This window comes from Salmo salar, unplaced genomic scaffold (assembly GCF_965601325.2).
Source record: "Salmo salar unplaced genomic scaffold, fSalSal1 ptg000712l, whole genome shotgun sequence".
NCBI classification, from domain to species: Eukaryota; Metazoa; Chordata; class Actinopteri; order Salmoniformes; family Salmonidae; genus Salmo; species Salmo salar.
In genome coordinates this window covers 195553-207796 of record NW_027675472.1, presented here as the reverse complement: position 1 = coordinate 207796, position 12244 = coordinate 195553, and the positions used below count along the sequence as shown (strand labels likewise).

The 12244-nt window shown below is 39.6% G+C and overlaps 1 protein-coding gene across 1 annotated transcript in view; it reads right to left on the bottom strand.

Moving 5' to 3' along the window:
* LOC145877200 (uncharacterized) overlaps window positions 1-3612 on the bottom strand; it is a 120172-nt gene extending 116560 nt beyond the window's left edge. The window contains exon 1 of the mRNA XM_082972491.1: window positions 3438-3612. Within this exon, the coding sequence (XP_082828617.1) occupies window positions 3438-3612 (175 nt within the window). The remainder of the gene's footprint in view (window positions 1-3437) is intronic.
* Between the last annotated feature and the right edge of the window lie 8632 nt (window positions 3613-12244).

Sequence of the window (12244 nt, the reverse complement as noted above, 5' to 3'; positions counted from 1 at the left end):
AACCTCAAAGTTGTATATTTCCATAAATTCTCTCCGTGTAAATAGATTCCCACTGTTATTAACCAATTGGCTGACAAGAACAATGTTTTTCGAGAACCATTTATGGTTAAATAACATCTTATTTCTATGTAATATTGACCCATTGTCCCAAATAAAACATTTATGAGGTGAAAAGTTGTGTTTATACAACAAAGCCCAGCACATTAAAGCCTGCTTGTGAAAAACCGCCAGTTTCACAGGAATTTTACCCACAATATATGGACATTGTAGTAAAAAATTAAGCCCGCCGAACTTCTGAAAAACAAAATGAGGTATAATATTCCAGAAGCTATGAGGATTTTTTATGTACCTTTTAATCCAGTTGACCTTTGATATCTGATTGAAGAGAGTGAAATCTAAGACATTTAGACCGCCATCACAAACCCTGTTGGTGATAACATCTCTTTTTATCTTATGTGGCTTGTTTTTCCATATGAAGTTGTACAAAAGCCTATCTAAGGTACAGCAAGTGGATTTGGGAATGTCAATAGATGAAAAAAGATAGGATGCACGAGATAGCCCCTCAGCTTTGGATAAAAGCACCCTTCCTTGAAGACTTAAATCCCTCCCTAACCATGAGGATAATTTTTTTTTGACAGATTCAGTTACAGGGTTCAAATTAAGATCATTCATAGCGTTAAGATTTTTGGTGATCTTTACACCGAGGTAGGTTACAGTATCTTTTTCAGAGATGTTACAATCTGCTGGGTTGACAGCTCCTTTCACAACAAACAACTCACATTTGGAAAGATTTAAAGTCAAGCCTGAGATTTTGGAGAACTGCTTCACGATATCCAATGCTAATCTAGCTTGAGATACATTTTTCAAAAAAAGTGAGGTGTCATCCGCCAGTTGGGATATCTTGATCTCTCTGGACTGGAATGTAATGCCTTCAAATGGACTTTTATGAACTAATGAGCATAACATTTGAGAAACTAACAAAAATAAAAAAGGTGAAATTGGACAACCTTGTCGTATTCCTTTGTAAATGTTAAATCTTGAGGATGTTCCATGACAGAGTTTGATACAGCTATTGCCACCATTATACAGAGTTCTAATAGCATCAACAAAGAAACGACCAAATTTCAAATGCTTAAGACAATCAAAGATAAAATTGTGACTTACTGTATCAAATGCTTTCTGAAAATCCAGAAATAGGATAACAGGGAAGTCATCTAATAGATCACGATACTCAACCAAGTCTAATATCAGCCTCAGATTATTAGATATATGGCGCCCTTTCATAAACCCTGATTGACATTCATCAATCAGATCATTTAAGCAAGACTTTAACCTTTTTGCAAAGATTAAGGCTATAATTTTGTAGTCGTTATTTAGGAGTGTGATTGGACGCCAATTATCAATACTTAGGAGATCCTTGTGTGGTTTAGGTATAAGAGTAATAACCCCTTGCTTCAGAGAGGCAGGTAGTTCTCCCTTCTTTATAGCCTCCTTAAAGGTTTCAAGTAAAAAAGGTGCTATTTCTTCAAAGAAGGTTTTGTAAAATTCAGAGGTTAATCCATCACAACCTGGAGATTTGTTCTTTTTTAACTGAGCAACCCCGTACTGGATGTCCATAATGGATAAATCTTGGCAACAAGACTGATTGAGTTCTTCACTAATCAAATTAACATTCTCTATAGAATCAAGGAGATCCTTAGAGTCACTCAAATTGTTATCTAAGGAGTAAAGATTCTCATAAAACTTAGTGGTAAAGTCTGATAACAACTCTCTATCCTCAGTGGTAACCCCATTAATCTTAAGTTTCCGAAGTGTGTTGAGTTCCCCTCTCCTCTTCTCCAAATTAAAAAAGTATCTACTGTTCTTTTCGCCTTTTTCAAGCCATTGTTTTCTAGATCTTATGAAAGCTCCTCTAGCCTTTTCCTCATACAATGTATCTAGTTGATTCTGTAAATCATTCAATTTAGCTTTCTCATTAAGATGAAGATGCTCAATCTCTGTGATATCGGCAATTGTCTTAGAGAGTTCAGCTACCTCACATCTCCTTCTTAAAGCAAGCCGTTTTCCATAAGTAATACAGGCTGAGCGTATTTTAAATTTCAGCAGTTCCCAATATTTCCCATATTCTGCATTAGATGTAGCTAAACTCCAGTAAACATAAATTAGATTCTTAATCACATGTTTTAAATCATCATGCAATAACAATGAGTTATTTCATTTCCAATAACCACCAGAGTATTTCTTACCATCATTACTGCACAATCTTACAGTCAACCATATGACTTTATGATCCGTCAGGACTGCAGGCAGTATTTTTACCTCTACAGTGTTGGGCTCAAGACTAGAGGTTATCACCCACAAATCAATTCTTGATTGTAAGGAACGATCTCTATTACTCCATGTGTATTGTATCTTTCCAGGGTTTTTTACTCTCCATATGTCAATTAAATCCAGGCTTTGGCAGAAATTCACCAACTTGTTCACACCAATGTTAGGCCTATGAGGCAATCAATCAGTCTCATTAGAATAAACCATATTAAAATCTCCACCAACTATTATCTGACTGGATGGATATTTTCTCAGAAGATTTTTAAGAATTTCTTCAATTTCCTCTAGAAGTAAGTTATTTGGAGGACTAGAACAGTATCCATATACATTACACAACACAAATAATCTGTCCATGTGGTTGATGACCGCTACTAGCCAATGTCCATTGGAGTCCATTTGAGTAAACAAAAATTTCCCTTTGAAATTGTGTGCTAAAATTGCAACCCCAGTTGAATGATTTGTCCCGTGGGCCAAAAAAATGTCACTGCCCCACTGATTTTTCCAATAATTATAGTCCTCTTTGCATGAATGTGTTTCTTGAACGAATACAAGATCTGCGTTGCAGTCCTTACAAAACAAAACAAAAGCTTTTCTCTTCAACATGTTACGTATCCCCCTGGCATTGATTGACATAAACTTCAAGTCCATATCTATAGAATAGAAAGAAAAATCCTATGCAATCTCAACTTTACCCTCTCTATAAAAAGTTGCTTCATATATGTATTAACAGAATTCTTAACTTGTAAAATAGTAACACCATGTTTCAAAAGTAGAACGTTCAGTTTGCAGTGGGGAAGGAACTACCTTGTAAACCTACCGACAGAACAAATCAAATCACCCCGGTGGTATTTCTTTACCGTTGGCGAAAAAAGCTCTGATTCCCCTGTAGTATCCACCGTTTCCTTGATTTCGGGCCTGTTGTACAAGAGGCCACAATTTTGCCTTTGCTGCCTTGTCTGCTGCAGTCAAGTCCTCACCGAATCTAAGTTTTCTTTCTTTCAGAAAGGCGCTTTCCTTTGCTTTCTTCCAAACTGCATCTCTCGCTGTGCGAAAAACAAACTGGATGATGATCGATCGGCTGACGATGGCATCTTGTTTCTTCCCAATACGATGAGCGACATCCACAGCCATATCCATATATCCATCGGGGAAGTCCGGTGCCACACGGTTACAGATGTCTCTTACTAAGCGCTTCACATTCTCATCCTTGTTCTCGGGGACACCGTAAAGCCGTAGCCCCCACCTTCTCCGGTATCGCTCTGCTTCCGATAAGCGCTCTTGCATGTCTGCGATGGTCTTCTCCTGAGCAATGCATTTCTCAGACGTAGCAGTGTTTGCAAGTTTAAGCTCTTCGATACTCTTGTATGCATGATTCAGAGAGGTCTCGAGGTCAACTATTTTTGATGTGTTTTCGCGTATCATTTTCTCCAGACCGTCGGCTCTTTCGTTTACAGCATCGATTATGTTGATCTGTAGTTCGCGCAAAGATAATTCTTTATGTGTCTTTTTGGGTGCAGGACTATTGACTGCATTGTCAGAATCAACCGAATGTCCAGAATCCTCCATTTCTTCTCCTGAGGAGTCAGGTGGCGGTTTTTCTCCAACGTATGAGTGCTCAGCTAGCAACTGCCTTCTCCTCCCTTTGCTCTTTCGCACATTTTTTCCTTCCATTTCTCAAAGTTATGAATCAAATTATCGGTCAACTAAGTGTTGTTCTCTATTGTGTTTACTATAAGCCAAGTTCCGTTACATTTAAGTAAGTTTGAGAGGGATAAAAGTTAAGGTTACTCGGAGCAAGCTGAAATCTCGTCTACACTCGCCGCCATCTTCCAGCGCCTCGCTAGCTCGGTATTTAGCTCCAGCTTGTAAACGTCAGCCACACCTCATGCTTTCATATACTGTGTGGTTGTGATATCTAGTGGGAACGCATTAGCACGGTAGACTCTGTTGCCTTGTTGTCAGTAGGGATGTTACTTTTGATACCGGAGCTACGAGGCCTGCGTCCAAATCGATAAGCAGTAAACTTCAAAGCAGTGTACCGATGCCTGTATCACTTTATCAGCAGCACGTCATCAATGGCGTCTGAAGCTTCATTTCATCAAACAACCACCTGATTGGTTTGGTATTGGGCTTGTTCGACACTGCAGGCGACTGCAGACTGACTGATCTACAAATCCCCTGTTGCTGCTGTTGAAAGAAGCGTTCCGTCCACTACATTATACGTCACACTAACATCGCCTTAAAGCCCCACATGATGTATTGTTACACCATGTAGGACCAGTATAGACCTAGTCTGTTCATTATATACATCTACATGATGTATTGTTACACCACGTAGGAGCAGTATAGACCTAGTCTGTTCATTATATACATCTACATGATGTATTGTTACACCATGTAGGAGCAGTATAGACCTAGTCTGTTCATTATGTACATCTACATGATGTATTGTTACACCATGTAGGAGCAGTATAGACCTAGTCTGTTCATTATATACATCTACATGATGTATTGTTACACCATGTAGCAGCAGTATGGAGGTACAGTGGGGGACAAATTGTTGACACCCTTGATAAAGATGAGCAAAAACGACTCTATAAAATAAAGAATTCAAATACTGAGCTATATTGTATAAAAAATAAAGGGAAATTATATTATTTTATACTAATACAATTGCTCAGAGAAAAATATAGAGTTTAACATGTAATTCTCAAAAGGTAGGGGTCTGAATTATTGCCACCCATGTTTTCAATACTCCAGCACCCTCCCCTTGGGAGGATAACGACACTGAAATGTTTTATGAGATTAGAGAACACATTGGGTGGGACCTTAGACCCTTCCTCCATACAGAATCTCTCCAGGTCCTTGATTTATTTAGTCTGCGCTTATGGACTGCCCTGTTCAATTCAAAACACAGGTTTTCAATGGAGTTCAAGTCCGAAGACTGAGATGGCCATTGAAAATGTTGATTTTTGTGCCCAAATAACTATTTCTTTGTGGATGTTGATGTGTCTTGCTGGAAGATCCACTTATGGCCAAGTTTCAGCCTCCTAGCAGAGAGGTAACCAGGTTTTGGGCTAAAATATCCTGGTAGAGGGTAAAGTTTATTTATTTATTTCATACAGTAATTTTAGCTCATCTTTATCAAGGGTATCAATAACTAGGTGCTTATTTTGATATCTAGTTATTTGACTGAATCAGAAATACAGATGTGGAGTAGATGTAGAGTTTGTTTAAAATTCTCATAAAAAATCTGAACTAATCAAACAACACTTGTTGCTCTTTGTACGTGTTGATATAATATTAATATTTAATGGAGAGAAAAAACGTTTCCCTAAACTGCTTTATAATATTATAATTCAATGAAGAATAAAAATAGTTTTCCCTCCTCAACTGCGTTTCCTCCCTCCAGACAGCAGATGGCGATATGTGTCTTTCAGGCGATGTTTCTAGTGTGACGTATAATCTAGTGGACGGAAAGCTTCTTCAACAACTGCAGCCACCTCGGTAGCTCGCTAGCCGACAAAGTCTGAACATTCAAGTTCTTAAGACAATTTCGTGGTTTAATTGCCACTGTGATTTAAACATAGTACTCCATTTTATGTAATATTTACGTTGTAAGTCAACTAGCTGGCTGGTTAAGTTAGCACTAGTCTAGTCGCTAATGCTAACTAGCTATTATCCCCGACCATGAGTTCACTAAGCTACTCTCCTCCTGTTAAAGAAGAGGAGGTCTGTTGGACGGAGAAAGAAGCTCTGGTGAAAGAGGAGGAGGAAGAGGAGGAAGAGGAGGATGTCACAATACAAAAACAAGTAGAGGATGAGGCTGTTACCGTGAAAGAAGAAGAGAAAGACGTTACAGAGAAAGAAGAAGAAGACGCGTTCAGAGTGAAAGAGGAGGAGGATGTTACAGTAAAAGAAGAGGAGGAAGATGCAGTTTTTGGAGTGAAAGAGGAAGAGGGGGAGATTACTGTCACATTAGAGGAGGACGAAGAAGAGAAGACTGGAGAACTGATTAACACCAGTAAATACAGTGAGTACTATCTAATAAAACAGGGACATTGATCTGATTAACACCAGTAAATACAGTGAGTACTATCTAATAAAACAGGGACATTGATCTGATTAACACCAGTAAATACAGTGAGTACTATCTAATAAAACAGGGACATTGATCTGATTAACACCAGTAAATACAGTGAGTACTATCTAATATAACAGGGACATTGATCTGATTAACACCAGTAAATACAGTGAGTACTATCTAATAAAACAGGGACATTGATCTTTTATTATTTATTTTTTTTAAATCACCTTTATTTAACCAGGTAGGCAAGTTGAGAACAAGTTCTCATTTACAATTGCGACCTGGCCAAGATAAAGCAAAGCAGTTCGACAACATACAACAACACAGAGTTACACATGGAGTAAAACAAACATACAGTCAATAACACAGTAGAAAAAATAAGTCTATATACAATGTGAGCAAATGAAGTGAAATAAGGGAGGTAAAGGCAAAAAGGCCATGGTGGCAAAGTAAATACAATATAGCAAGTAAAACACTGGAATGGTAGATATGCAGTGGAAGAAAGTGCAAAGTAGAAATAGAAATAATGGGGTGCAAAGGAGCAAAATAAATAAATAAATACAGTAGGGGAAGAGGTAGTTGGGCTAAATTATAGATGGGCTATGTACAGGTGCAGTGATCTGTGAGCTGCTCTGACAGCTGGTGCTTAAAGCTAGTGAGGGAGATAAGTGTTTCCAGTTTTAGATATTTTTGTAGTTCGTTCCAGTCACTGGCAGCAGAGAACTGAAAGAAGAGGCGGCCGAAGGGGGAATTGGCTTTGGGGGTGACCAGAGATATACCTGCTGGAGCGCGTGCTACAGGTGTGTGCTGCTATGGTGACCAGTGAGCTGAGATAAGGGGGGACTTTACCTAGCAGGGTCTTGTAGATGACCTGGAGCCAGTGGGTTTGGCGACGAGTATGAAGCGAGGGCCAGCCAACGAGAGCGTACAGGTCGCAGTGGTGGGTAGTATATGGGGCTTTGGTGACAAATCGGATGGCACTGTGACAGACTGCATCCAATTTATTGAGTAGGGTATTGGAGGCTATTTTGTAAATGACATCGCCGAAGTCGAGGATCGGTAGGATGGCCAGTTTTATGAGGGTATGTTTGGCAGCATGAGTGAAGGATGCTATGTTGCGAAATAGGAAGCCAATTCTAGATTTAACTTTGGATTGGAGATGCTTAATATGAGTCTGGAAGGAGAGTTTACAGTCTAACCAGACACCTAGGTATTTGTAGTTGTCCACATATTCTAAGTCAGAAGCGTCCAGAGTAGTGATGCTGGACGGGCGGGCAGGTGCAGGCAGCGATCGTTTGAAGACCATGCATTTAGTTTTACTTGTATTTAAGAGCAGTTGGTGGCCACGGAAGGAGAGTTGTATGGCATTGAAGCTTGTCTGGAGGGTTGTTAACAAAGTGTCCAAAGAAGGGCCAGAAATATACAGAATGGTGTCGTCTGCGTAGAGGTGGATCAGAGACTCACCAGCAGCAAGAGCAACATCATTGATGTATACAGAGAAGAGAGTCGGCCCAAGAATTGAACCCTGTGGCACCCCCATAGAAACTGCCAGAGGTCCGGACAACAGGCCCTCCGATTTGACACACTGAACTCTATCAGAGAAGTAGTTGTTGAACCAGGCGAGGCAATCATTTGAGAAACCAATGCTGTTCAGTCTGCCGATGAGGATGTGGTAACTGACAGAGTCGAAAGCCTTGGCCAGGTCAATGAATACGGCTGCACAGTAATGTTTCTTATCGATGGCGGTTAAGATATCGTTCAGGACCTTGAGCGTCACTGAGGTGCAGTTGCTGTTTGAGGTGAAGAAACATTTGTTTTTGTTGTACATGAATAACTTATTTCTAGTCTACAATCATCCATGTTACTACTAATGTGAAAACAAGACAAAATATGACTATTCTTGCTCATTTTAAGGCAAATATCAAATAATTTTAACATTCATTACAGACGTCAATTGTTGTCCAACATCATGGCTCCGCTGTTGGCATCACCTTTTACAGTGGATTACCGCTGTTGTGGGCCATTAACCATCTGTATGACTTTGTTGTTCACACAGGAGAGAGACGTGACTATCGTGGATCCTCTGGGGAGCCTCAACAACCTCATGATGCTGACGAGGCAGAGAAGAGTCTCTCCACATCAGAACACCTCAAGAAACACCTGCAGAGAACCACAGGGATAAGAACTCACCGCTGCTTTGACTGTGGGAAAAGATGCACCTCATCAGGCATTATATCACACCGGAGAATTCACACAAGGGATAATTCTCACTGCTGCTCTGATTGTGGGAAATTTTTTAAATCTTCATCAGAACTCAAAATACACCTGAGAAATCACACAAAAGAGAAACCTTACTTCTGCTCTGACTGTGGGAAGAGTTTTCCTCATTCAACCAGCCTGATATCACACCAGAGAACACACACAAGAGGGAGAACTTACAGTTGTGATCAATGTGGGAGGAGTTTTCCTATTTTAATCGCTCTGATATCACACCAGAGAACACACACAGGAAAGAAACCATGTAGCTGTGATGAATGTGGGAAGAGTTTTGCTTCACCTGGCGGCCTGACAGCACACCAGAGAACACACACAGGAGAGAAACCTTTTGGCTGTAATCAATGTGGGAAGAGTTTTACTCTGCTAAGCAGCCTGATATACCACCAGAAAACACACACGGTAGAGAAACCTTATAGCTGTGCTCAATGTGGGAAGAGTTTTACTTGTTCTAGCATGCTGACTAGACACCATAGAACACACACAGGAGAGAAACCTTATAGCTGTAATCAATGTGAGAAGAGATACTCTAGTAAAAGATCTCTGATTAAACATCAGAAAATTCATGGAGTTGTTTCATGATATCAATGAATTAATGTCACAATGTAGAATGTTTTAACATTGTAGAAGGAGTATTTTAATAATGTCTCAATGTAGAACCCTAAACGTTTGTCCCCTGTTCTATTGATTTCAACATGATATGGATATTAGCCTCAGGGGGGAAATCCAGGCTCTGAAATGGAAGAGTTACTATTTATGAGATTTAATAAAAAGTGACTAACAAAAAAAGAGTTCTGTTACACTTACCATTTTGGTGACCCACTTGAATCAAAATGCAACACTTCAAAAGGTAGCTAGCTGTTTTCTACAAGTTGTCCTCTAACCAGGGATGTACACATTACTCCCAGATTCCATGTTGTTTTTGAGCTGTTAGTTTTAACAGGACGTGCAACCTCATCTCCTTCCTCTCACACAGTTGATTTCAACATGATATCGATGAGTGATGACAAATAAGTGTTGCATTCCTTTGTTTAGCGACCCCTACATTTAAATGCATCATTCCAAAATGTAGCTGACTGTCTTCTGCAGGTTGTCCTCTAACCAGTGAGGTAAAATATATCTCCCATTTCCATGTTTTTTTATTTGTGTTAGTTTCAACAACAGTACAACCTGATTTCCCCCCTGACGATATCAGTGATTTATTGCTACTTGTCAAAAAAATACAAGTAATATGATTATTGTGGCAGATGTTTGTGTATATAGCATATTATATGTTTAGTTTTTCAATATATCACAAACTGTTTCTGCGTATTTGTTATTGAAAACTGTGTTTTGACATTGGGGCTATCCCATCTAGCAAAATGTCTTTGAAAAGAAGCCTATGCCCGATGTCCTATATTCGTTCGGTTGTAGTTAAATTACTTGAAAACAACTTAATTTCAACGTACTTCCAAGTAGCCTAGTGGTTAGAGCGTTGAGCCAGTAACCAAAAAGTTGCTGGATCGAATCCCCGAGCTGACAAGGTAAAAATATGTTGAACCCACTGTTCCTAGGCCGTCATTGTCGATAATAATTTGTTCTTAACTGACTTGCCTAATTAAATAAAGGTTAAATGAAAAGTGGACGAGTGTTCTAGAAGCTAGTGATTTTTCGGATTCTATAAAGAATAAAATGAAAAAAATAATCCTATTGTATATTATTATTTAGAAATACGTGTTTTTTTCTTGTTTTTAATTGTTGACAGCCAGTAGACACCATGTTTATATTGGTGAAGGTGAATCATTGTAGTTGATTATCATGTGAAATGGAAGTTGTTTTCTGTTGGTGGTGAGCAAACTTTTCCAACAAAAATATAGGATATATTTGTTGTCTTAAGGGTGAAGGTGTTACAGGCTTTGTTTTTTCCATTTATGTTTTGAGGTTGGACTTTAGCACGTCTAGCTCGTTAGCACGTCTAGCTCGTTAGCCCGTCTAGCTCGTTAGCACGTCTAGCTCGTTAGCCCGTCTAGCTCGTTAGCACGTCTAGCTCGTTAGCACGTCTAGCTCGTTAGCCCGTCTAGCTCGTTAGCCCGTCTAGCTCGTTAGCACGTCTAGCTCGTCAGCGCGTCTAGCTCGTTAGCACGTCTAGCTCGTCAGCCCGTCTAGCTCGTTAGCACGTCTAGCTCGTCAGCGCGTCTAGCTCGTTAGCACGTAGGACGCACTGATTGGTGTCACCTCGTTAGTCAGTATGTGTTACACCTGTGCTGGCTTGTCCATCTCGTTAGTGGGAAGGTGTTTCACCTGAGCTGGTCCAGGTTCTATTTAAGAGTGTCTGGCCCAGTGTTCCAGTTGTCTTGATACATGTGGAGAGTCAACACCTTTAGTTGCTCCACCTTTTTGGTTTGCTTCCTGTCTTTAAGTTTGGTGTGGGTTTTTCTTTTGTTTTCCTCTTCTTGGGCAGATTTAGTGGGTCTCATGGTGGGTGTCTTTTAGGTCCCAGTTGTTGTTACTAGTCAACTTCCAGTGGACACCCCCATAGTGTCTTTCAGAACCCCTCCTAAAAAACAAGCTTATATTTTGGGTTGGATGTTGCATCCAATTAATATTTTAATCAATGGATTTTCCTTAGAATGCTAATTCGTCTTTCAGTTGTTAATCTTATGTTTGTTGTGGTAAATATTTCTGTTTATTTTCATTGTTTTATTTTTTTCCTGTGAAGCATCCATGTCTGAAATGTGCTGTATAAATAAAGCTTGATTTGATTTGAACATATTGCAAAACTAATGAACCCAATGACTGACAATCAACAGACTCTTGCAAAACCAATATGCATCTTGGTCCATCTTATTATGAAAAAAGTATAAATTCAGTAAATCTCCCACTATGTTAAAATAGTGCTGGTATGTACATTTAGTATCACTTTTCAACCAACCCAGTGCATTTGTTGAAGATAAATGTTTAATTCAACAATACGTCAAAGGATTCAACTACTGGAAACTGAAACAAACAAATGGATCAACCAGATCAATCCCACGTTTCCAGCCTGCTGAAGGCGTGGTGGAGTGGTAAACACCACCCCCGGCTCTACCAGGGGCTTGAGGTGGTCTCCCACAGCTCTGCTTATGTCATGTTCTGTGGCCTTGCTGTTCCATTTCTTGACTGCCCCTGCAACACAGAAACACATTTAGTCATATTATATAAAACACTCAAAGTAATGGATATGGAGCATCTATGGCCTCAGTTACACCTGGCACCTAAATGTGACTTCTGATCACTCCAAGCTGCATTAGGTTCAGATCTACCAGGATGGGCCTTTGACATAGTCTGGATGCAGTCAGGCCACTGAATATGCATAAGCAATGTATAGAGATGGGGTTAATGAGTGAGGAAAAGTACATTTGACACAAATGACCTTCATAATATCAAAGAACAAATGTGTGTGTCTGAGGGGAAATTAACTTCATACAGCCAAAAGGGGTGAGAAATTACACCCATATCAGTGGATAATTTGCACTAATGTAAATAAACATAGATGATGGAACATATTCCCTTTTGCTGACGTGATGAACCGCTAAG